Source organism: Polyergus mexicanus, unplaced genomic scaffold (genome assembly GCF_030449975.1).
Source record: "Polyergus mexicanus isolate NDT 795.1 unplaced genomic scaffold, iyPolMexi1.0 SCAF_7, whole genome shotgun sequence".
In the NCBI taxonomy this organism is placed as follows: Eukaryota; Metazoa; Arthropoda; class Insecta; order Hymenoptera; family Formicidae; genus Polyergus; species Polyergus mexicanus.
Window position 1 is genome coordinate 7,763,146 of NW_027223327.1, and position 26,826 is coordinate 7,789,971.

At 36.5% G+C, this 26,826-nt stretch overlaps 2 protein-coding genes across 10 annotated transcripts in view; one reads left to right on the top strand and one right to left on the bottom strand.

The window, feature by feature from the left end:
• LOC138935070 (uncharacterized) overlaps positions 1–8,481 on the top strand; it is a 34,049-nt gene extending 25,568 nt beyond the window's left edge. For 8 of the 9 annotated variants that reach the window (XM_070299391.1, XM_070299392.1, XM_070299390.1 and 5 more), the window contains 2 exons: positions 4,199–4,335; positions 4,549–8,481. In XM_070299391.1, the coding sequence (XP_070155492.1) occupies positions 4,199–4,335; positions 4,549–7,119 (2,708 nt within the window). In that variant the 3' untranslated portion in view covers positions 7,120–8,481. The remainder of the gene's footprint in view (positions 1–4,198; positions 4,336–4,548) is intronic. The other variant, XM_070299395.1, reaches the window with a different exon arrangement.
• Positions 1–26,826, bottom strand: part of Ror (tyrosine-protein kinase transmembrane receptor Ror) — a 222,676-nt gene that overhangs the window by 173,293 nt on the left and 22,557 nt on the right. The gene's annotated exons all lie outside the window — the stretch shown is intronic.

Genomic DNA, 26,826 nt, shown 5'->3' on the forward strand with positions numbered 1-26,826 from the left:
CAACGCTGATTCTCTTAAATTGGGTAAAGAAAATTCCTATAACTGAAGGATTCCTCGTACAATCGAAAATAGGAACAGGAAACAAATATTAGAGATAAGGACTGAGATGACTTTTGTTAAAGTAACTTCCTTTTTAATTTTCCAGGTTGCGGGTATTTTAAGAATATATTTAACTATCAATATTGTTGCTCTTTTAATAACCGATATCGTGATATCGTGACAATATTATATTTTATTTCCAATTTCTTCTTTTCGTATTTTAATTTTATATTTCATTATGAAACTGCGCCGAATGCAAAATTTAAGCAAGTTATTACATACCATTTGCATTTCATCGACTCGTTAGCAGACTCGATCATATCGTCAAATCGTGGTGCGTAAACAAGAGCACGAAATTTTCTGCAAGATCAATCGGACGTCTACGATCGCGCGCGGATTTCTCATATTCGTGAAGACCGCTTCGCTTCAAAGTAACGCAGTCGCGGATATAGGCGGTACCAAGAGTGAAAAGCGAATCCCCGGAATATTTTCCCCGAGTTCGTTTGCACTCGTTCTCGCCGGGACGCAATTTCCACGTTTCAAAGAGCCAGAAGAAATTCCGGCCTGCTGATAGGAACAGCGAGTTGGCGAAACCAAATATGTATTTCGCAGCTGCTTTGATCACCTTCGCAGCGAAAACGTCTACAGCAAACGGGGGGGAAAAAAAGAAGAAAAAAAAAAACGACGAAGCCGACGAAAAACGCGAAGACTCATACGCCCACTCTCTTTTCCGTCTCCGCGCAACTTTTTTTCTCTTTTTTTTTCTTGCCTTTTTCTTAAAAACTCGAACCTATGTGTGTAATGTGTGTGTGTGTGTGTAGGTACACGATTTGTTATTTACATTACTTTGCTTTCTCAAACGCGATGCAAATACTCGAACTCGAGCGATTCGCTCTTTTTTAATAGCCAGGATTAATTAATGCCGATCCTCTCCGCGTGAGAATTATTGGCTCGTCGCTATTTTTAAAGACGTAGAGAATCCCGGGCAACGGAAACAAGGAGTAACATGACGCCGATAGTACCGAGTGATTAAACCTTCCCGGTACGTGTTTGAGCAGGAATAATTAAAACTTTCTATCTCTCTTCTCTTGAACAAAGAATAAGGCATACCTGGACGAACGATGATGTAAAAAGATGATAAATTATTCGCGTGGAAAGATATTCTCATCCGCAATAGAATATTAGTGAGCGAAACACGAGTCGATGGGTTGAAAGTGATGAGCAAAATTTTAAATTTGTTTTATTCGTTGCTAAAGATTTTTGGTATTTTATTAAATGATAATATCAAATCTATGTGTACAATTCTCATATTATATTACTAAAATCTCAAGACGAGCATATCGAATGCGAAATGCAACATTATCTAAAAATGAAACAAGTTCAATAAATTTAAAAGGAAGTTTTAAAATTTTCATATTTTTTTCTTGAATTTCAAAAAGTTTAACTCCTTCATCATTTTAATTTAGAAAAATTACAAGTATTAATTTTGATATATACATAACGATAAAAATTTATACTTGAGAATATGCATTGATCACTCCATATGATCGATCACAATTATCCCGTTGTCGAAAATAATATGAACATCACTCACGTCAACGAAAATGTTTTCGGTGAGCTATATATTTCGTCGTTGTTCGCGAATATTCAGTTTGATGGTTGATTGAAGGGTATTCTGTACACGGCTAAAAATATCCATGCGTATTTCCGCTGGCAAACTTACTTATTCGAATAAAAAAAAATCACCGTGTTGTTTTCATGTAAAATTTAGTAAGTCATGCGATATTCGTTCTTTTTATACGTCGCTCGTAAACGTGATGCGCGTCGGCGAATCTGTTTCAAACACACAACCCACTGTAACTTTATTACTTTTCCGAGTTGCGCGTTTTTACAAAAAGTTCCGCTACTATCAACACTCATTTTAAAGGTGGATTTTTTTTTGATGAATTTGTGATTGATTTTTCTTCAACGAAAATTTACAAAATAGAATGACGAAGATGTCCTGCAAATTTCTCACTCATATAAAGTTTTACTCACAAAAAAAAAAAAAAATTTAATATTGTGAATTAAAGAAAATATTTCTCGAATGAAGCGAGATCTTGTATCGACAATACATTTCTCTTTATGAAAAAAAATTTTACAAAACTATGTTGTAGATGCATACAAGCCCAATCATATATAATATGTTATTTACATGATAATTAATAAATTATATAATATATACACACAAATTGCACATCGGACAATTTTTATATTTCGACTCAAATAAAAAAAAAGATCGATAGTCGATTCTAGTACTTGTATTTGAACAAATATCGTTTTCAAACGCAGTTAACATACAAGATAAATGGCCCAAGTTTTAATAGCATCCAAATAGCCGTTGGTGTCCACAGGAAAAATCCGAATTTATGAACCTCCGGAAGAATTTAATTTATTTAAATTTTAGATTGGTAAGCCAGGTTTAAATCCTGATTTACCACATGGCTTTTCTTGTAACATGCACATGCACATTTACCCCCCCCCCCTCCCCCAAGATTAAGAGAACTCTTAGCATGAGTGCGCGTTATTGATAAATCAATAAATCGTGCAAAATATTTTGTGTGGAAAAAACTGATTTAAAAAATCCCTCAAGCTTTTGATATTTCATGTAATTCCTTATACAGTAAAAATTTTACAATTTTTAATTTTGGCCTTTAGTTTTATTCTTCTTTTAAATATTCACTCTATAGTTTTTCTCAACAACTAATATTTAAAACATTAGTTAACCGAGTTTGAAGAAAGAACAAGTATGACGCATATACATCGTAGATAATAAAAAGCTTGTAACGGTACCGCTGAATTATCTGAAAACTTTCGCGATCGGATCGCACAGTTCAAGCGCTGGGAAAACATGTTTCAAGCATAAACCAATTAATCATCGAAGTGGAAAAAGGCACCGATGACTGATGAGATACTTAACTTAACTCGCATCTAGATGGATCGAAGATGACTAACGTTCAAAAAAAAAAAAAGTTTTCAACAATAGTCCTTGCATCTGCACACATCATCCGACTTGTGACTCTACACCCACAGAAAAGATTTCCGGATCGAATGCTATTACTCTTCAATCTATCGTAAAATAGGATCGATATAGCGACAATCATATTTATTATTGAAAAAGGAATATTTTAATCTTAAATGGAAAATTCTTAAATCTAGAATAAAATGCTCTTGGTGCTATCCCGTTAATTTTCTCACAAAGATGAAGATGGAAATTTGTAGCGATCTAACATCAAGTTATTCTAAATGCAAGAATATATAAGCTTAGATTTGTATATGTTACTCTTGTCTCAAGATAGTAAGACAATCTTATTTAATTCGAGAGAGAAGAAAAGGAATTATTGATTTAACTTTTAAAAGTGTTTTATTTTTATACCGCATAAGGTTGCGATACGATTAAATATGTCAAGAATTTTTTTTTTGTCTCGTTATTAGAAATCCTTTCTGAGAGTGTATAGACATATTCTATAGAAACTTGCATAATGCATAGAGAAGACAAAGTATTGAAAAACATAAGTCAAATAAAAATTTGTTAATTAAAATAGTAAAATTTCTCCGCAAATTAAATCTAATTAATTTTTAAGGAAAAAAAAAAAAAAACACATCTCTACTTTTCAATCTTATAGTTGAGAAATTAATGGCTTTCTATTCTTATCTATATCTCTATACTGTACACAAACAGCTTTCGCTGCTTCCATCGGTGGAAAAATATCGAGCGCTTGTATTGCCATAGGCCGCACTTTCTCTAGAAAAGATTTAACACGTTATATGCGCAGACAGCGAGATTTATTCGTCTCTCTTTCTCTCTCCGTAAAGTTAAGTAATTGGAAGACCCGGCTCTGGTGATTTATCACCGGCTTCTTGACGCACGAAAGGGCGCAGAGTTAGAGAGGAGGCTGGCTCCTCAAGCGGAGATTGTTGCCGCGTTGACCAATGATCGATCGTTCTGATAGATGCAACGCGTTTTGCGAGCAGCCGCGGGATGGTGATTAAGTGATTTGCGCGAGAAAAATTGCGAAACGAATCTAGCGGGATGTCGACCTATCTTCTCAGTGAGAGAGAGTCTTACCCGGCGGTCTTTGATGTTGTATCGAAACATTCTAGTCTATCGTGATTTCAGGTCAAAACGATATCAAGAAGCTGCGCAAGGAAAACGAGCAACTACGTAGGGAAATATGGAGCCTTAGGGATGAATACGACAAGCTCGAGGAAATTCTGAAGAGACAGAAAAATCGCGACGAAAGCGAAGAGTACGAGGTAGGCAGATTGTCGACTTTAATTGGATGTTAACATAAAAACGCCGTAATAAGCGATATCTAGTAAGAAAAAAATCTAATTGTTTCTGTGTTTTTCATGAAAAATATTAGACAATTTTTAATTAATAATGCTAAATATAATGCTATTATCATAAATTAATAATCGATATGATTAAGGAAATAAGAATATGTCGGAAATTGTTGTAAATTGCAGGATCGCTCCGAGGAGGATGACGGTCCGCAGTCGGACTTTTCCTGCGACGAGGACGAGGAAAAATATGAGGAAAACGAAAAGGCAGCCGAGGATTTTAACCAGGAGGAGCAGTTAGAAAACGCGGAGAATCAGAAGATCTCTTCCGAGAAAATGAGCAGTAGTTTGCATCGGCTTCACGTGGAGTTCGACGATCTGTCGATCGTCGAGGAAGAGGAAGAACTGAAGAGGGATAAGGAGAGAAAGGACGCGACCCCGTCGGACGATGGTCAGAGAAACGAGGCCGCCGCTCGGCACCCACCCCCGCCGATCCTCGGCCCCCGGCAACTTCACGATAACATCCCGTTTTATCCGGCCACGTACGAACCGACGAGTAGTTTTAGCGGAACCAGTTATTACGCCGAGTGCCCGTTTAAATTCCCGAGTGCGATCGATTTAATGCTGGCCGCGGATACGTCCGCCTTATTGGTTTCGCCCTGCTCAGGATTACAGTCCGATCCATTGATCCCGCCGGTCGGTCTAAGCACCGATCTGGATCGAGTGACTGATCCAATGCTACCTCAAATTCACGTTCCGCCCGTTGGTTGGCGAAACGACGCGGTTTCTCAAAAACAACTGCCGATTTATACAGGTACAAGCATCGCTCCCATCGCGTCAGTAACAAAGATGCAAATGATGAGAAAACCGGATTCGCACTCGGAATATCAGAAAATGATTCCTTCATCGGGAAACTCGATATCTTCCGACGCTTTTAGCTTGCCGAGAAGAAGGAATGCAAGTACGAAGCGACCCGCGAAATTCCAAACCATGTCAGCTATTCAAGATTCGCGAACGCAGCTTTCAAGTTCCGAAGAAGCGTTCGGCAAGAACATTTGCAACGTCACCTCGAATTTTATCGATGAAAAGCAGGCAATAACGAACGGCGAAAAAGATGTGCAAAATTCACGAATTAAGAATCAAAATACAGAAGAAACTATCGTCGGATCTACGATGCCGGAGAAGCCGAAACATTTTTTCGCGCCGCTGTCTCTCAAGCTGAAAAAACAAGAAGCAGAATCGCCCACCGCGAGTACGAGTCATTTTGGAACCGGAACTAGCTCGAGCAGCGGCAAGACAGCTTCCACAGTCATCTCCAGGATCAATCCTTTCGTAGCGCAAAAAGGTTCGGCGGATATTTACGTGAACGGCGCGATACCTTGCGTGGATGAAAATAAAAATGATTCAAAGACATTCCTGAGTACCGATAATCTGTTAATCGCGGATAACATAGACGCTTTAAATAGTCAATTGACGAAATCGTTATCATGCCAAAATCTTTCGAGCGAATCTCAGAGTATAGCGCAACAATTAAAATTCAACCGCGTCGAATCTCAGATGTTGACAAAAAGTGACAACGCTCTGGACAATATAGCGAACAATTCCTCCAGCAAACCGTACAAGAGTCATCTAAACGTGACATTGAAAGTACCACGAGCCGAGCGAACACCGAGCCCAGAGACACCGGACATTCCCAACCTGCCCTCGATAGATTACCGCCTCCTCAGGAATCCCTTCCTGAGAAACTTGGACAAAATCTGTCCCAGCTATCAAATAGAACCGAAACCTCCTTCCGGCACAGCGCCGCTCTCTATTCAAGTAAATGACGATGCCCTCCCTTATCAATATCCTATACCGACTTACGGTCGAGGAGTTCACTTCGGCGAGAAGTTTCGAGCTACGCATTTACCGGATCAGAATCGATCGCTAATACCTGGCGATCAACTGATAAGCGGCAAACAGGACATTCAGGTGACTTCCTTCGAGAAACCAAGTCCTTGCACTTTGATACCTTCCACCACTCCGTACGATCTGACCACTCTAAGAAGATTGAACGCGAATCGATACCTTCAAAGTCAGAACTTACATCAAAACATTCCGTTTATACCGCCAAGTCAATTTTACCCAAGGGGAAGCGAAATGTTGTACTACGATAACGTCGCGACGAAAGTACCGGCGCAAACGCAGACTTCGCTCGATGGAGACTCGGATCACGAGGAGGAGGAAACGATCAGCGCGCCGAATTTGCCAGACGGACAGACGCGGAAGAAGATTGTTAAGAAGGACAAAATTCTAGTCAAGGATCAGAGACCGCTATCGCCGGCGGCACAAAGAAGACTAAAGAAGCAGGGCAGTGCCACGTCGACGGATACGCTCGATTCGTCGGCAAAAATGACGCGGAAGAAACCAAGACGATTGAGCACGACGACTATATCTGACGGGCAAGAGGATAAGAATGAGAGCAGATCGTCATCCTCGGGACAGGATTCGCCGCGCAAGGATCAGAACCGAAGGATGTCCGCGTACATTAATTCCAAGAGACGATCGTCTCAAACGTCCTTGCAAACATCGAGGAGCGGCAGAGTGGACGCGTCCAAGGACAAATATACGGATAGTGCCGCACTGAATTTAGAACGAGAAAGAACGAACTCGGTCAGTAGTCGGGAAATCGTCAGTAAAAGCGTAAAAGCTCGTAAAACTAGTACTAGCAGTGGTAATGTGCCATGGTGCGCGTGTTGGGGAAATGGCTGCATTTAATCGCAGTTAGATATTTTCAATCCCATTCAGGGATAAAACTAGAAAGGTGAATGTGTGCACGTGCAAAATATGAAACACTCACTAATCTTGATATTGAAAATCAAATGTCAATAATAATTAGTGCATTAATTGTCATTTAAACAGTATCGTTAATCATGTGATCAATTTCGCTCGCGTAAAATTAATCGTTATATTAAAAAAAAAATTAGAAAGTAATTTATGGATAGACATTTAAGATTATTTTATTATACAAATAATGTATATGTATATATATATATATATAACTATATTATTTTATCGTTACTACATTATTTCATGTATTACTAGTTTTGAAAGTTAGAGTATACACCGGCAATTAACAGTTTCCAAGAGTTTAGTGCGCCAGGTGTATACTGACCTACTCGCATTTTACTTGAATGTCTTTCAGTATTCCGATTTCGTATGCATCTCGCGGAACATTAAAACGAGAAGCTATCAGTTGAAACGGATGCAGTGATCCTTATTTATTTAAGACAGCTGCAATTTCTGTCAACAGCGAGAGGTTCTTGCTACTTTCTGGCCCTCAACTGGGAGAGGGCCGAGTTGACTGAATAATTCGAAGGACAAATACCAAGGGGAAATGCTGATGGGCCGCGGAATGAATTCAGGAAGGAAGACTCCAACCTCCTCGTCGCTAATGTAAGGACACCGCTATCGTAGCCAGGTCGTAAAACAAGCACAGACAGCGCTAGTACTGTGGCGGTACTAACGCCGTTGCCGATGTGACAGTTGTATCTAAACTAGTTCTGCCAAGAGACCATGAAGGCAAGTCCGCTCTTAAAGCAAATTTGCTGGAGTTAGCGAGCATAAGCTTGTCCTAAACACGCGTGTGAATAATGGTACGAGTTCTTGAATTATATAGCTCTCTCAGCGATAATCTACGATTAAATTTCTTGAACAACGCGAAAGTCTCAAATACATCTAAAATATTTAGGTAAAATATTTTTTAGACATTTATGTTATCGTCCTTTATACAAGTGTCTACTTTTTATTTATTTAAAAGAAATGTATATAATTTATGTATTTAATTTCATTAAAAAGGATACTATTATAGATTTAACGTTTACTCTCTAATTATTGTGCATCAATTATTAGTCATAAATGTATTATTATTATATACATTGTAAAATTGAATTGTATACGAAATATCATTTCTAGTCATTTATTATTTATTTATTATAGTCATGCGTTTCAATATCTTAATTTATAATAAGGAAAACAATGCTCTGGCAATATTCTGGCAATGAGTATTCCAAGCATTTATGGACAAATTAATGCTTAAAATAATAATGTTGAGAAAGTAAGGGTATATATATAAAAGTAATTGCGTGCCACATTGAACTAGTATGTATCACACAATACTTGTGTATTTTGATAATTAATTTATACATATATAGACATTTTAAGTATAATATTTTAAATGTAAAATAGTTTACAATTTCTATAAAATTTTACGAACATGCGCATATGCTTTCAGAAAAAGTCTCTTATAAAGCGGGTGTTTTTTTTTGTTTTTTGTTTTTTTATACATGTGTTATGCATTGTACTTTTATACTTTCTATTCTAAAATACAATATATGGATTTTTAATTAAAATTATCATTCTGTATATCCCAATAATTATCAAGTAATAATATTCCTAGCTTACGTGTCTGTGAATCATTGATTATCCGGTTGCGTGAAATTTATTAACGGCTCAAAGGATCCAAGGAAAACTGAACGGCAAAGTTCGTGATTATCCCTTCGCGAGAACTTCTCCGCGTCATTAGTTGCCGCGCAAAGATGAAGAGAGAAAGATACAAGAAACAAGATTAAAAAAAAAAAAAGAAAACATAATTAAGATTCAATATAAATTAAATATAATTTAAATAAAATAGTCATCGTTTTGTATTCTAAAATCATCATTATGCGAATGAATCTTATAAAATCCTTATCCATATATTTGATTTTATTCTTGTGCATGTCTGACAAATGTATAATATATAATATTGATTTATATTAGTCGTAAATTTTTCATCTACACACGCACATACATGGCTTTACTCTTTTGCAATTATTCTGCAATTTTTTATAAATTATTTATTTTTATTTTTAATTATTTGTAACTTTCATATATAATATTCAAAAAACATTTCTGTTTCTCAAAACTATATGCACATGTAAAATTGTTTACAATAAATCTACGTTCTGACGCACTACGAATATACTTATATTACATTTCACGAATCCATACTGTAACATCTGGCGATATATTTGGCGCACTTACGAATATATATATATGCGGAAGTATATCAACCTATTTTATTATCGTAAACATGGTAGGCGACCGTGAAAGTCACGAATAGCAGCGGCGGATTTCAATGAAAAAAACGTCTACGTCATTCTCTTTCCCTCTCGAGCGAATCCTTTTGCGAGAAATTGTGAGAAGAGCCGGTTGGGTCGCGTACGAGTGCCAACGATGAGGACGGCAAGGAAGATTGCAGGTGCAATTAAAATGCAAATCATCCCTTTTCCCGCGGCTCGTCCGCTAAACCATCTTTCCAGGAGGTCCCTGGTTCTCTCGCATCCTCGCAACCCTACACCATAATGGTAACGCCGTCACCGATTAACTTGGAACTAGTTTAGAAGCGACGCGATTCAGTTCGGATCCACACTCGGTTACACGAAGGCACACACAAAGAGCGAGAACAAAACTCGGTCTTTCTCTAAGCTTCTCTCTCTCTCTCTCTCTCTCTCTCTCGCAAAGTGGCACGTAAATGGAAGATGGTATACGTTAATACGGTCTAACATCATTTACAAATGTCACTGCGAGACATGCTTCCGGCATCCAACACGAGCTATGTGAGAGGCGCGCTTCATCTTATTGTAGGAGGAACAGACTTCGTGTGCTGCGACGAATATACAGATTATAATAAAGGCCTCTCTAAGATTGTGTCTTAATGTTATATTTGTCGAGAAATTCGTTAATCCGCATCGATTATCCAAAACACGCGGACGCGCATAATAATTAAAAGTAAGTTGTCGTCTTTCAAAATGCATTGTAAAGCAGAAAAAAAGAATAATGCCAAATCATTGTCGTAGTATCTTAAAGTATGCTAAAGAAAAGCTAGTAGAAATATAAAATAACCATTATATCTTTAATTCATATAATTAATCATTTAAATCAATAAATTATATCATTACTTTAAATATGTTTTAAATTTCTATACCTTTAATTAATATAAATGCAAAATTTCATGTAGATAATTTTAAATCGTTGTATATACATTCAAAACTTTTATATTTCTTTTTTTTTTCTTAAGAAAATCATAGAATTTGATGTCTCAAACTTCTATATAATCTATCTTTCGTATTCGAAGCTCTGTACCTAAATATTTTTTTAGTAGAATATCCTGTCATATCAAAAGCCAATTTAATAAGATTTCGCTTGGATTCCGACAACTTCATATCTCTGGCACTATTCAGACGAACAAATCGTTACCGAGACGAATATGCAGATTAATCGCGAGGCAGCAGCAATATCGCTGTCATCTGTCTGCAAGATAACGGCGGAATGCGGACAGGCCGGAAGTAACGTCGCATTGTCTTGGTGGAAATAGTGCGGAACAAGATGGAAGAGACAGTACCTTAATGGCCTGATTTCATTTGCAAATGTCATCAAGAATTTTCACTCCGCGCGGCGGAAACGTCTCGCGCTTCTCATGCGAGATGATAAGCATAATAATCCAGAGTAACATAATTCCCACTCACGCATACTACTTAATTAATTATGCGGAAGAACTGTCGCACTCCTGCTCGCATTCTATTTACAAATTAGAAAATATTGCATTACGTTCCAACTAATATGCAAATCTACAAAGCTACTCTCTAACGAGCACTATTTAATGCGCAAATAAAATGAATTTTAAAAATATAGTAATATATTGTATTTAAAAAAAAAAAAATATTACGCATTAATAATACTCTATAATTCCGTTAAAAAAAATGTGTAAATTCGTAGAATAATGTAATATAGCTCCCAGTAAAATAATATGACAAAGACAGAGTCTACTGTTCTCGAAAACTTCGCCGAGAAAGAAATGTCAAGGCCGCAATCGGCATAAGTTTCGCCCGGAGAAAAATTCCGAACATCCCTCGGACTCGCGAAAGCTTTTGCAAGAATTCGTGAATCGTCTCCGTCCCGTTCACTGTTTCGCCGTCACTTTGCATTATATGCACTCCTAAAAGTTTCACAAGGCTTTAACTTGAACGGTGTGGATCCCTTGCTCTGTGCGGAAATTTCACTGTAAGTTCCATTATATTTTGTGCGTTTTCACAATTACGTTCCCGTCGTAACCAAGTCTTATTGCCGAACTTTCTAGATTTAAAAATAACAGACTTTTTTATGCGCAGGAAGCGGACAAGAGCGAACAAACTTTCTCGACTGTTGTTGCAGATTGATATAAATCTCTTACAAAAAATTGTATATATATATTGTATATTATAAACGGCATCAAATAATACCAGTAAAATATATAAAATATAAACATAGCAATATTTCAAGCTGAGAACGAAAGAATTTATAAGTATAAACAAAAATATATATACAATTAGAAATATTTATTTTTATAATTTGATGCTTAGAGAACTTATTTATTTTACAAATCTTTTAAATATTCTCCCATTTTTTTTTATCATCTCATAATAAAAAATTTTTTTTACAGCAATAAAAGTAAAATATAAAGTTACTTTGTTATATTATAAGAAAAAAATATGAAAAGTATGAGAAAATGAAATGTTCTTGGCATTTACATTACTTTACATTTCCAGTTCACGCTTAATCTGACAGGATTAAAAATGCGCCGTAATAATCGCTAGGATTAATATAATGGATATTCGCGCAAAAGTAATGAATATTCAGAATCATGTATGTTGAATAAATTCTAAATATAGGATTCTAACAAAATCAAATCATATGTATTGCCATTTCGTTTTAAGTCGGGCAAATGAGATAACCAAAGAGATGTCAGCCCCTTCGGACAGGAAATTCAATATTCCAGTTTAATAAGCAGAAAATATTTAGCCGTTTTGTGTATTCCAGTGTAGTGTATAATATTTCGTAGTATACGTTTCACGAAGTTTTTTTTTCTTTTTTTTTTTTCCCGAACGGTCTCTTTTTGCCGTGAAATAAGCAGGAGCGGCATATTGGCAGTTTTGCTTAACGGAACAAAAAGTCAGATACATTGTGTATTTTACCCATAATGTGATATTTAGGTCGTTTTGTAAGAGCTTTTAAAAGATTAGTACATTGAATATATTATCGGAAATAGAATTATACGTACCGCAGTGCGAAACGAAAATAAATCGAGATAAACGGAAAGAAAAAAACGAGAAAACAAATGTATTAATACAGAAAACTGAGTAAATTAAATCCGAACTAATATGTTGAATAGCATTCTTTCTATTCAAAATTTATCTATACGCTATCAAATATCTGTAAATTGTAAATATTGTATCAAATTGTTTTCATACAAAATTTTTATATATAAAATTTAAAGACCAGATTATCGATACTATAAAACGCGCAATTTCATATGTATATTTACGAGTCATCTAGAATATTTTCCATTTAAAAACTGCTAATATCTCTATTGTTGAAAACAACACAAAGCACGTATTTATTAAATGAAATTTAAATAAAATTCTTTAAAAATTCTGTTTATTCAAAAAAAAAATGCCTCACGGAGTTATAAATCTGACTAAAATCGACCGATGCATTTCTAACCAAATTTAGTAGAAAATTTATTAGCTATGCTACAACGTAATAAATTATAAATAAGTCTTAGAAAAATAGACTTATTACATGTACCGTCCTTTTTAATATTTCTATATACAAAAAATATGAAATATTCCCGGATGGCGTGAATATATAAAGTTGCAATTCGATCGCGAGAAATATTCCATCAAGCTTTCAAAGCTTTCATATCGAATGCTCGGCGTCACAAATTTACCATAATATCGTCCGTGAAATTCTAGAAGATGAGAGAAGAAAAAGAGGAAGATTGGAAAAAATGCGAGAGAGTGGCGTGAGAAGAATTAAAAAGATATCGATGGAGTGCCACTCCATGTCTGATCGGGAAGGGTCTCATCGCGGAAAGAGCTAATTATCGCTCCTTTGTATTCAGCACGCGATGCTCCGAGAAAAAGATATTTACTGCGGAAATGCATTTCCTTTTTCAGCGAGAAAAAGAATTGACGTACTACCTCGTCGCGAGCGAGTCACATCGAATTAATAACGCCATTTTTTTCCTACTTTTTATTACCTTTCTCCCCAAGATGCAATAGGCAATATTCCGTATGAATAAACCGTACTATTTCTGATATAGTCACTGGCGAGCAACGTTCCATAGAAGCGATAAATCAAGCGGCACAGCAAGTGTTGTACGAGATAAATGGATTACCCGAAACACACCGCGGTTTAATACGCCGTAAATCAATTTTGCAACGTAGATGTTTTTCAATCGGCCCTAGGATCGAGATCAAACTATTTGCATTAATAACAATTAATCTCTTCGCGTATAAAATAGTTATCTCGCAGCCAAAACGTCACTTGTTCACAAGTCACAAGTCAGAAGAGATATTTCGGCGATTTGGATATCATTCACTTAAATTCTTAAGTATAATATACTGTACACATTGTCGATAAAAAAATTTGATATTTCCCAAACCCCATATGCATATCTATAAAAAAAAAAAATGCAAAACTATAAATAAAAATTATGTTTTAGTTGAAGTTTAAATCAATATGTTTTTAATTAAATAAAAATAATAAAATAAAAATAGAATATATATATAATGTTTTCTCTCTTAAAAATATTTAAATTTTTTGAGAATTCTAAAAAAAGACCCAACACGCAAGTTAATTTCTCTTGTCTCGAAAGAATGTCTGAAACAAAAACAGACCCTCGGAATTAATATCGTATGAGGTCCCGACCGGGCGCAAATTGAGTCGAGCTAACGATCGACGGTGACAAAACGTTTCGGGTGCTCCGTCGCACCAGAAAGGGGTTTACTCGTACTCATTAATAAGCGAGAAAAAGAAATCCCCGTTTCCGGAGCACTTTTAACGATCCCCGCCCCTTTCCGAGGATCGAGCGTCGTGATACAAAATTAGCCCAGGGGATAGTTGCTAGGGGGGGGGGAGGGGGGGGGAGGGGACCGAAGGAACGAGCAGGATAGCGGCGAGCGCGTTCGTGGCATTTGTGCCATGCGAACTGCGCCTAAATATACATACACGCCTATATAGACACGTGTATTTACACGCACACGCGTCTAACGCGGCCGCGGTAACGCGGAGGAAGGGTCGATCACGAAAACGAATGAGCGTATAAATCAGCGGTAACGATCGTTCCGCAAACAATTCGCGAGGCTAACCAGTCGCCAAATTAAATAAGTCCACACCGATGACTATCTCCGGTCATCGAAACGCAGACGAGGGTGCGCCCATACGAACGCATAGTTGCACATGTATTCACCAAAACGTAAGTATCCCGCGAATGCTTGCTTATGCCATATTTAGAGAGAACGTTTCTTTAACGCGAATTGAAAATCTTATTAAGTATTAATTTATTTAAACGCTTAATTCGTAAAAATCCTTAAATTTTCAATTACCTGTAATCCGAAGAACTTAATATTTTAATACATTTTCATTGGGAAAAAATTAATTTTATAATGCCGGACGGATAAAAGTGGAAAAAAACAGAATATATTATGCAGTACGCTTTAGTATGCAACAAGCGCATCCATCTATACGAAGACGTGTTATTCTTGCGCCGTACGGTGTTCCCATGGCCGTCGTCGTAACCCGTCCGAGGATTCGTCCTGCTTAGCATATAACAGCAATAAAGACGAGATTTATGCGTTTGATACAATAACCGAGAAGATTTCGATCGGTTCGAGCTGCAACAGCTGGTCGGCCTTTTCCGCGGCCGTCGAGCACCACCGGGACGTCGAGGAAGAGAGAGAGAGAGAGAGAGAGAGAAACCGGCGTCACGTGCATGTGCACGGGCTAAACGGTTCGCACGTGTACCTTCAATAACTAGACTTTCCGGCCCTCGCCAGGTAGTTACGAAGTTTCTTGCGGAATTAACCGTGCAACGTGTCGAGACGTACAAGCTTTCGCGGAACGTTGCTCGACGCTCAAAACTAACGACGGTAACGGGCGATATAAAGTTACGAAACATTTGCGGAATTTGTGACGACAAAGTTGATTAAATTCAGGAAAAATTCATAAAAGTAAATTCAAAAGTTTCAATATATACATATATATATAATATATAAGCAATATAAATATTTTCTTGAAAGACTAAAAGTGGAAAATAAGATATGTAAATATTAGGTATTTCGGATATTACGCGAACGATAATATTACATAAATAAGACATTAAAAATTTTAAAAATATTTACGAAAAATATACGACTTATAATTAAAAATATGAGAGAAAATTATTTTAAAATCAAACAAAAATCTTGAAAACTTGAAAGCTCTAAGTAGTATTATGTGACAAGCAGACTGTTTCTTTAGAGACACATTATACGATCCGACGAAAATGACATAATCAAAAAAAAATTTCGATATTATTTCTTCCTCGTGCTACGGGAAGCTGGATGCGAGAAATCTGTTCGACCGATTTATCGGACCAACGCAACACGTTTGAACACCATATGCCGCGTTTACTGAGAAAATAGATGTGCGAGTAAAAAAAAAAAAAAACGCGAGAATTACCGGGAGACCTTAAACGCGGTGCTTATTACACGGTCGATATTATTAAAGCGACACACTATCTCGATATGATAAAGTCAAGTCAAAATTTTATTAAAAAATATTATAAAGAAAAATTATAAAAAGATATCTATCAATTTATATGACACTTAATTCCCACTAAAAAAAAGTTTTTCGTGTAATATTGTAATTAAAATTAAAATATCTGTAAAAAATTTCTTCAATTTCAATATACATTAAATATAAACAGAATTCGCCATATCATTCTTGATCGATCTGTGATATTGCGGAATATATATAGTGTGCAATTTAGAACGCGGAATAAATAAATTATAATGTTATCATTTCTTCGCTCGATCATCAAATATGATATGCTACTCCAAAAAAAATGTATCTTTGATAGATTGGCTATACATTACTTTCTTCTACATTTGGTTCGATAAAAGCTACGGTTCCCAACGTGTATGACTGTGTATTGCTGCGCATCGTTTAACCCTGTGCTTCCCGTGGAGGTGTCCGAAACGAGAGACACTTTTTTCAATCTTTTTGTCACTCGTGTCGACCACACGCTATCCCGTGAAATCCCCCCAATTCGAACGAGCGCGCGCTTGAAACACATGTGCGCGTGCATAAATATGGCGAGCGCGGGCGAAAGAAAAAAGAGAGAAGGGAGCTGGGCGAATGCTTTTTGCGAAACGACTCTGGCGCGATACCTGTGTGGCACTCCGCGTAATTGTAGCGGAATAAACGCGGTTTCATATATGCAATCCACCCGGGAGATGCGTTTGACCGTGCGCGGAGATCGTTGCACACTGCGCGTCGAAATGTTTGCTCAGACGAGAAATAACGAAAGCGCATGAAATTTATGTCGACGCGACGTCGGGCCGCGTATGTGGCCGTTTCAAATTTTACCTTCGAGCCTCGGCGGGATCCGTTTGATTGATTAAAAAGAGCTTTCTATCATTTGCGCCCGACGTGCATTACGTTTACGTGAACACGCCTTCCCTCGCGATCGCATCAATCGTATTAAGTAATAAAAAATTGCTTCTTAAAATTGTTTCAAATTTTATCTACGTGAAAAGATATACATATCTACATACCTTATTAAATTTACGAATAAATATAGAAAAAAAATGTTCGATTTCTCTAAAGATATTGCATACATTATATTATATAAAACAATTTATAATATAGTAGACATTATCAAACTGGCTTTTGCATCATATAGAGTATTATGCTACATACATATATATATATATATATAAAAGATATTTCTTATGACGTACAAATGCTATATTTCGAAGCGAAAAACATATCGCGTGCATTAACCCTTCTCTGACATAAGATATATCGATCGTAAGAAAAAAAAATAGAAGAGCAAAGGATGTATCGTGTGGTAAAAAGATTATTTTAAAAATTAACACAATGGAGTTGGGCGCATAAAAAATAAAATTGTGAAATTTTTTTAAAAGTTTATAATATTTTTAATATTTTGAGAAAAAAATGATGATATATGTCTATATCAATCCCTAATTTATTTACAAATTATTAGAACAAAATTCAATGAATTATATTAATCCGGCGACTAAAGACTAGTTGCATGACTCCTCAAACCTCGTATCTTCATTATCGTTTAAACGTGAACAGCTTTGACAAGGTTTCATTCTTCTCTTTACTTCCGCGAACGAACGCAGAAGAAATCGAATCAGTCGACCAAGCCGTATCGCGAACCCTAATTTGCATTTATATCGATTGCACGCCATAAACGAAAATATTAAATTCATTTTCGTGGGAATGAAAGAGAGAAGGAAGATCCGCTCACGCGATACGCGCCACCGCGTCCGACGTTTTATCGCGATGCTCTGAAAAAATCAATTGTCAAGACGATATGACGTGTCACGTCACGAGCGTATCGTTCATCTTGCGTGAATGCGTATCTCGATAATTTTACAAGCCCGCACACAGCCAATACGTTACAGCCGCATTACTACCTTCGAGGCAAAATTCAAAACAAAAATATATGGAACTCAATACAGCTAATTAAATATAATATTGTATTTACATGCAATATCTTTTTTATAATAAATTTTTTCTATGTGTGCGCTTTATTCTATATTTCTCTTACACGCATTCTACGCTCTCTGAAAATATAATCGAGAGAACTATTATCGCAAAAATTTTACAAGATTATATTATTTTAGAGTATCCTACGAGTCAGAATGACAGAGTCGTGTAAAAATCTCAGGAAATTACGAGCTGTGTTAATTAGTACGCGTACGTCATCTATTATGCAAATGAGCATAATTAAATGGGAATTACATTGACGAATAGAATATATTATTTCGCCGATTGAGGGAAACTGGGATTAAATGTAACACGTCATATGTATATGTGTATTGTGTCCTATACACTATATGATAACGAACCATACATTACAGCTCAGCTCGTTAACGGGGATCAATAATAATAATGAATATTTAATATTCATGCAGAATAATGTCACGGTCTCTTTGTTAGCGTATATCTAAATAATGATACAATGATAATCTTTGAATACTATTACATATCTATCCAAATGACAAAAATTAATGATCATATATGATCAGGTTATTAATTCGTGATAAATTAATCAAGCTTCTTTAATGCAAATATCTCTCATCTGTCTTACGCAATTCATTAATTTCGAAATTACCGTTATTAAATCTCCTTAATTATAAAAATATAGCTTATAAATCAAAATGCGATTAATTTTAAAGAGCTTTAATTAGAATATCAAGGATGTGTGTACGTGGGTGACGTCAGTGCTAATGTCGTTGGGAGAAAGTTTCGCCTAGCGTGATGCGGAGATTTCGTTATCCGCATCATGCGCGCCCACGCACCCACAGAAAAGATTTCCGGATCTAACGCTATTACTCTTCAATCTATCGTAAAATAGGATCGATATAGCGACAATCATATTTATTATTGAAAAAGGAATATTTTAATCTTAAATGGAAAATTCTTAAATCTAGAATAAAATGCTCTTGGTGCTATCCCGTTAATTTTCTCACAAAGATGAAGATGGAAATTTGTAGCGATCTAACATCAAATTATTCTAAATGCAAGAATATATAAGCTTAGATTTGTACATGTTACTCTTGTCTCAAGATAGTAAGACGATCTTATTTAATTCGAGAGAGAAGAAAAGGAATTATTGATTTAACTTTTAAAAGTGTTTTATTTTTATACCGCATAAGGTTACGATACGATTAAATATGTCAAGAATTTTTTTTTTGTCTCGTTATCAGAAATCCTTTCTGAGAGTGCGTAGACGTCGCATTTCCCCGGAATACAACAACGCTATCGCCTCGTCACCTTGGCATCGAGTGTGTGGATTTAGGACTGATACATCGCGCGAGCGAAGCCGGCTTTAATATACGCATGCGATGCATCTTAAGACGCCGCGACGACCACGTGCGATATACGCTCGTAAGGACTCAAAGATCCTCTCCCCCCCCCTCCCCCCTTTTCTGCATAGTACTTAAGACGCGATATACGGGGTGTCTCACACCCGCCGGATGTCCTTTCATTCGGAGATTCTATACCTGATTTTACGGACAATTTATCTCTCCCATGAGAAACTTGAAAGCCCATTATTCGCACGCGCGCGCGCGCGGCGACAAGCTTTAGAGACATTAAATACATCGGCAAATAAATTTTAAGCACACCCACAGAAAAGATTTCCGGATCTAATGCTATTACTCTTCAATCTATCGTAAAATAGAATCGATATAGCGACAATCATATTTATTATTGAAAAAGGAATATTTTATATCTTAAATGGAAAATTCTTAAATCTAGAATAAAATGCTCTTGATGCTATCCCGTTAATTTTCTCACAAAGATGAAGATGGAAATTTGTAGCGATCTATCATCAAGTTAGTCTAAATGCAAGAATATATAAGCTTAGATTTGTACATGTTACTCTTGTCTCAAGATAGTAAGACAATCTTATTTAATTCGAGAGAGAAGAAAAGGAATTATTGATTTAATTTTTAAAATTGTTTTATTTTTATACCGCATAAGGTTGCGATACTATTAAATATGTCAAGAATATTTTTTATCTCGTTATCAGAAATCCTTTCTGAGAGTGCAAGATTTTCGTATAAATTTCGCTTGAACATTAACCGAAAATAATTTTGTAATTTATATTACAGACATATACATATAATAAATTTTTATATTAAAGCTGATATCAATCGATATCCCGAAATAATCGCTATTATTTTTAAATTGACTTATAATTTCATAATAACAATGATCGAGAAATAACAAGTCTGAGACACCCTGTACATATAAGACGGCGCCCGACAGCTTTAACCCGTGAATCATCAATTCACCATGGGCACACCTCCCCGTTACATTCACCGCTTTTTTTTTTTCCTGTTTCACGTGTGTTTCGTCGACCAATGTGTGAAATGCGTACAGCTCCCTTACGCGCGGCATTTTAACTTCGTCACGCTCTAAATATTCCTTTTCAATTCGCATTTGAATGATATATTTCGAATTACAATTATGACAAATTAAACTAAAAATTAGAACAGAAAGAAAGCGGTATTCTTTAAATTATATATCCAGCCTTCAGAAAGCTGATAATTATCGTTAATAAACAAACTAAAATAATCAGACATCCCTCTTCTTAATGACATTATCAAATATTATTTATAATAATAATAAAAGTAAATATTTTTGGCGTATTAGTTTAAAAATGTATACAGGAATACATCCTTTTAATAGTAATAATTTCAATCTCAAAGTATATCGAAGTAAGATTCATAAGTAAATGGTGGAAACTAAAATTCCGGTGAAGAATTTAATCCCCGTTATGTTATAGAGGTATTAATATTTTGCCTTCGTTTAGATATAATAACATAATAGAATGCACATTACGATATACAACATTACTATCGTCTGTTCGGCACTGATAGGGTTAAACCGTGGCTCAGTACCAAATTAACGTTTACGACAGCTCGCCATTCAAACCTAGCTTTAAGCCTGGCATACGATCTATTCAGAAGCGCCATTATTAGTCTGAATCCCCCGCGAATCGAATGTAAGATGATTTATCCAGATATGCCGTAGATATAATTTACATCGTTATACTGTTTCTGGATTAGTAATAATTGAAGAAAAATTAAATATGTCACGTAATAATTCCAAGATAATAATTGGAAGAAAAAAAAAATGATATTTTTAATTCCAAAGAAAATAAACAAGATATATCCTTAATTACATGAGAAATGAACGATGCTGAGTTATTGCCCGCAACACCATAATGTTAACTCTAAAGTTTTCCTCAATCTTCACCAAGGTATAATTATAGAAAGACGCCATAATTATACAATAATCGCGACCGTAATTATAACAAAGTTAAAGTGTATCCTATCGTCTAGGGTAAAAGTAAACTTTTTATCGACGTTCAGGAATGCTGATGAACTCGGTAAATAAGTTTTTTGTTCGATAAGCCTCGATTTACCTTCCAGTAAGACATTTGCAGTTACTAAGCATATTTTACATACGTTTTTAGCTCATCTTGCGTGACTTATATTTACAGCGAGAAACATGAAATCGTTTCACGATTCGTATAAAAAATGAGCTCATTGGACTGGATAAAGTGATGTCGGTAAACCGCACCTGAGCTCGCCCCGTGTCTCTGATGATGCTGCCCGTTCGCTTATATACCCGCGAAGGCGGGTAATACGCCCTACTACATCAACCGGATACCACTTGCGTCCATGTCATTTACATATGTTGCGACGCGACTGGTATACGACAGCTTCCCGTAGACAGCGAAGCGAGGTATCGCGAATGGCGTGCGAGAAAAGAACGTATTTCTCACCCTCTCTCGGCACAACTCTCGCGCGATGCGCGACGTTCTCTGTCTTCGTGTTACGTTTACGAACGCATCGACGAGAGAACTCAGGCACCCACTCGTGCACGTTCGCGCTGCGGGAGTAACCCACGATGCGATTATCCACGTCTGCGGATGAGGTTCGAGGGCTACTCGAACGGGATTTTAGCTCCTCCACGGCTGAATACGTCGTAATTGGTTTCTGCGGCGACATCCCGGCTTCGTCCCGCCGAGAGAGAAACCGCCGACCGGTTTCAATATCAGTTGATTCGCAGAGCAAACATTGCTCGTACTGCAAACCGTGACCAGAAATCTAGATATGCATTAAGACACGATAACGTCTATTCGTAAAAAAGAAAATCTCGTAAAAGCGTATATCTTCGTTCAGTACATATGACATCCATGGCAGCTACCTGAATGGTTTACCAATTCCGTTATTATCTCATATTAAAACACGCTTATAATTTTTTTCGCTGTGTATTACTAATTACTGTATATAAATAAAATACGGTAAAATTAGAATTTCAAGAGTGTTTTGCGCAAATAATGATTAAAGACGCGATAATGAGAGGAAGAGTTGCGTTTTATCCAAATATCAAGTTGATAATTATAAAATACTATAATTATAAATCGACTATATCATTTATAGATGATTTAATCTCCCTGCATTATTACAGATAAATGTAAATTATTTTTATGAATAGTATCGATTTTATAATAATAAAATGCATTGCATTTATTAAATGTATTGCTAAAAAAAAAAAAGTGAATTAGATTAAAGTAATCAAAAACATTATTAAAATTTTCAACCGCGCACTGCTTGCAATGCTTAAACTTTACAAGCGGCGGTGCTAATATTAGCTTGGCAAAGTTTAAATTCAATCATTTGCATAACTGTTGCATAACTTTAAACGTCATTTTAAACTTATTTGAATGAAAGAGCTTATAACATAAGCATATGCAACGAAAGACAATTGTTATTAAATTGATAATATTTACGAATCACGTTAATTGTTCGCGCAAAATTATCCTAACAGAATTTGCATAATATTTATAAAGGCAACAATCATTTTAACTTGTTTTGCGTATTAACTGGATGGAGATGTATTCTCTTTCACACGCATACAAAAAGAATAGCGTGCTATTATATTTTAGCGAAAATACTGGAGCCACCGACAAATTTTCGCATAATGTCCGGCGCAGAAATTAATTACGAGTCGGAAGTAAATTAATAAGGTCTTTTAAGGATAAAAGAATCGGACTGTGTAGCATTTTGCGGGGAAAATATGCAGCACACGGAGGATCTCGGCGAAGCGAGAGACAGAGCGGCGGACAGAGTCGATAGAGATGGTACTCGGGGGAACTACTAAAGTGTTTTCGTGACGAAAGATTTTCGTTGCGCGGAAAAGAAAAGAGGATGAGAGAAATCCTCGTGGTTTCGTGTTATATATAGACGCGTGTCAGCGCAAGCTAGCTCGCGCGGCTCGGATTCTTCTCCGTACGGAGCACGTAGCGATTCCTGGGGTTCCTTACGAGCTGCCTGACCAAAATTCATCCCCCAACATTTCTCCCGGAGTCCCAAGATAGCTATCTGCCGTGGGGTGCGAGGAAAAGGTACGTAAAGTGTGAAAACGCAAGGTAGATCGGTATATCTCTAACACCGGCAGGGATGCCGGCCGGCGACAGTCGAGACTTTATTTACTCCGAGCACAAAGAGAGCACATTGTTCTCTACAGACGTTATCATGGAGAAGCGGTAGCGATAAATGCAAACAACTATGAAATTTATATCTTGTCTCCGCATTTTTACAATCATATTCGTAAAGCAATATATTCCAATTAACATATAATTATAAATGGAAATAGTAATAAAGTTAATATTCTCTCTCTTCGTTTTAATTATTAAAATATCCTTTCTCTATCTCTTTATACTTTACGCATAATTATACTAGGAATAAATTAGCTAGCGGTATGCGTGTTTTCGCACATGAATTACTAATAAATCATATATACCCTACTTGAGGTAACATTCCGTCGTGTGATTAATTGTATCCCCAGCTGATCTCCATATATTTAGCCCGAATGGAAAAAAAAATACAGACACGCCACGATTTACGTGTCTCTACACGATTATTTCGCGCGATAACGAGTGCGGATTCGGGTCCTTTTTCTCGATTGTGGGTCGAAAGGCTAACGAACAAAGCCTTCAATAAGCCATAACGTAACAAATGGCGTTACTGCGATCGAATTTGCAATTAGTCGCGTGAGAGGCGAAAAGGGTTCGCGCAGTTGCAGTTAGCGACCAGGTGTTACACGCCCGGTATTATTTTCAGAGCGCTGTAACAAATGGCACTTGACTGAGTGCGCGATTAATCGCAGGAGACTCATTTAGCCGTGCCTTTGAGAATTCGGGCCACCTTACCCAACACATTGCAAATTCATATTTATTATTAGCAAAATATATCACCTCGCTCTGAATACGCCCTGATTAATTATCGTAGCGTGAATAGTAACGTCCATCCCTCGGTGATCATAAATCGCGCACGCATGATTCACATATAATAGAAAATGTACGCTTTATTTTATATTTGCAAGGATATACGCGAAGAGTCTCTTTTTCTTTCTCTCTCTCTCTCTCTTCTATTTTAATAATACAGCTAATAAGTGGAAACGTGACACTAACATAACGCCAATATTAAACATTTCAAAATATTTTTCTCGATATGTAAAATGTTGTAAATCAATAAATATGTTACGATTTATCGAACAATACGATTCTTAAACACTGAAGTCGTTGCAACATTAATAATAAGTACAGATGTAGATTGATAAGAATTTGATTTCTATTAGGATTCTGATTCTCTCGACGGCTCTTCTCGCTCCCTTACGCTCTTTATCTTTTCGCCCCGAGCAGCGACCACCCTAACGCTCTATTACGATGCAGATACGTAGAAAGGAATCTGGAAAAGAAGGGCGTTTTTACCAGAATAAAAAAAGCGACGTTTCTCCTCGATGACCCGACTTTAAGCATTTATTTTCCGGAGATTGCGGCGAGATTTATCGAATCGGAAATGGAAGACTCCAAATTACGGAGATGAATCGCGAACGCTGCCTCACGTACGATATTTATGATCGCATTCGCGTGCGTGAGACTCGAGGAGGATCGACCGAGACGACGAGGACGAAGCCGAGAAGGACGACATTCCGCAGTTTCGAGCGGGCGTCGTGTATATAATACCGATGCCTCGATAATATTGGAAATTCTACCCGGTATGAAGAGAGAGCGGGAGAGGCGCATTTCTTCACACGCGTATGCATGGCCATGCACATACGCACGTATAGGGCCGAATCCGTCTACCAACACACTATCCCGAAGAAAGTAACTTTATACCGCGGAATATCGAGCCCTAGAGAGGTATCTCTCTCTTCTTGTATCAGATCGAAGTTCATCAAAGACGATGGATCTATCTATATTGTAAACCATAAAAATATTTTTTACCAGAGCGATTACATTAAACATAAATGATGCAGCTTAAAAAATTACTATGTAAAACTCGACGAACAAATCGATGATAATGCTTGATGTGAAAATGCGCATGTGAAAAATATTTTGCAGAATATTATTATATGCATTATGTAAAAAATTTTATACTATATTTTTAATATTAAAAAAAAAAAAACGAGTTATTTATATATACTTGGTGTAACATCGCTTAAAAAATAAAATTATTAATACTATTGGGTCGTTTGGAAAATTTTTTCCTAATTGTTTATACAGTTTCTTATTTCATTTATTTTATATATATTATTTCATAAAAAAGTATTAAACTCTGAACGCGCACACATATACACACACACACACACACGCGCAATCCAATATTTCAAAAAAATTATTCTCGATAAGAAAAAGACGCAAATAAATTATTTATAAATATATAAAAAGAAATATTAATATTTTCCTTTCCTATAGAAAAATTTAATTGTAAATTTTTTTATTAAATCTGTTTAAAATTAATGTCGGAAGTATTAACATATTTTGTACGTAGAAATATCGAACATTAATATTTCTCGCCTTCAAGTTTCTTTGCCATTCAACTTTGTAAAATAATTCTGTTCTTTATTTTGGTGTTGATAAAACTTGATCGATATAAAATTTCGTAGACGTCGATATAGACAGACTTAAGCTAAAATATCGCAAAAGATGGACTTAGTGCCCGTCTTAAAAAATCGGATGCTTCGTCGATGTTACGGGATGGAAATTGCATTACCGCGATCTCGTTGCAAGTAATCGGAGATGTGCGAGCCGGAGAGTAATGTTGCGCGTTCGCGCAACGAAATATACGCTTCCATAAGCTCGTAAACGGATTTACGTTGATAACTCGCTACAGCCGAGCGGAGGATAAGGCCTATCCAGTTTGCCATTCGGCAGGCGTCCCGGCAACGAAATTGGCGATAGCACGTGTGCGGAGTACCAAGTACGGAATCCAGGCGAAAGCGAGAGTTCTTAAACATTAGGCAATAGAATCGTAGAAAAGGGACTTCACGATTCGAATAGCACGCCGGATGAATGGACGGCGCCCGTTTACGATAAAAGGAAGAGCAAAATTACGCGAACATAAAACTCGAAGAGGAAATTACGATTTAGTGTCTCTCGAAGACTTTCCTCTTGTCAGAGGGAATATAATCGAATAGATAACATTTTTCTATAGTTTCACGATGGACAATTATCAATAAATTGCATTATCGCGAGCTAATTTTGCAGTACAAATAAAAATTTAATTTTCTCGTATTTTTTTCCAAGCTCGGAATTACACTACTTCGAATTAATACGTAATGATAACGTACGAGGACACATCGTCTGGAAATAAAACTCGCGAAATTTGTTCGGAAAACTCGATAACTACGCGAGACAGAACGACAGAAGAAACTCGAAGGATAACGGAAGAAACGGTTGGAAGGATCTGTTCGGTGGTTAACTTCCATTTAGCGAACATGGAGCGAGGGCGCGGAGTAAACTTC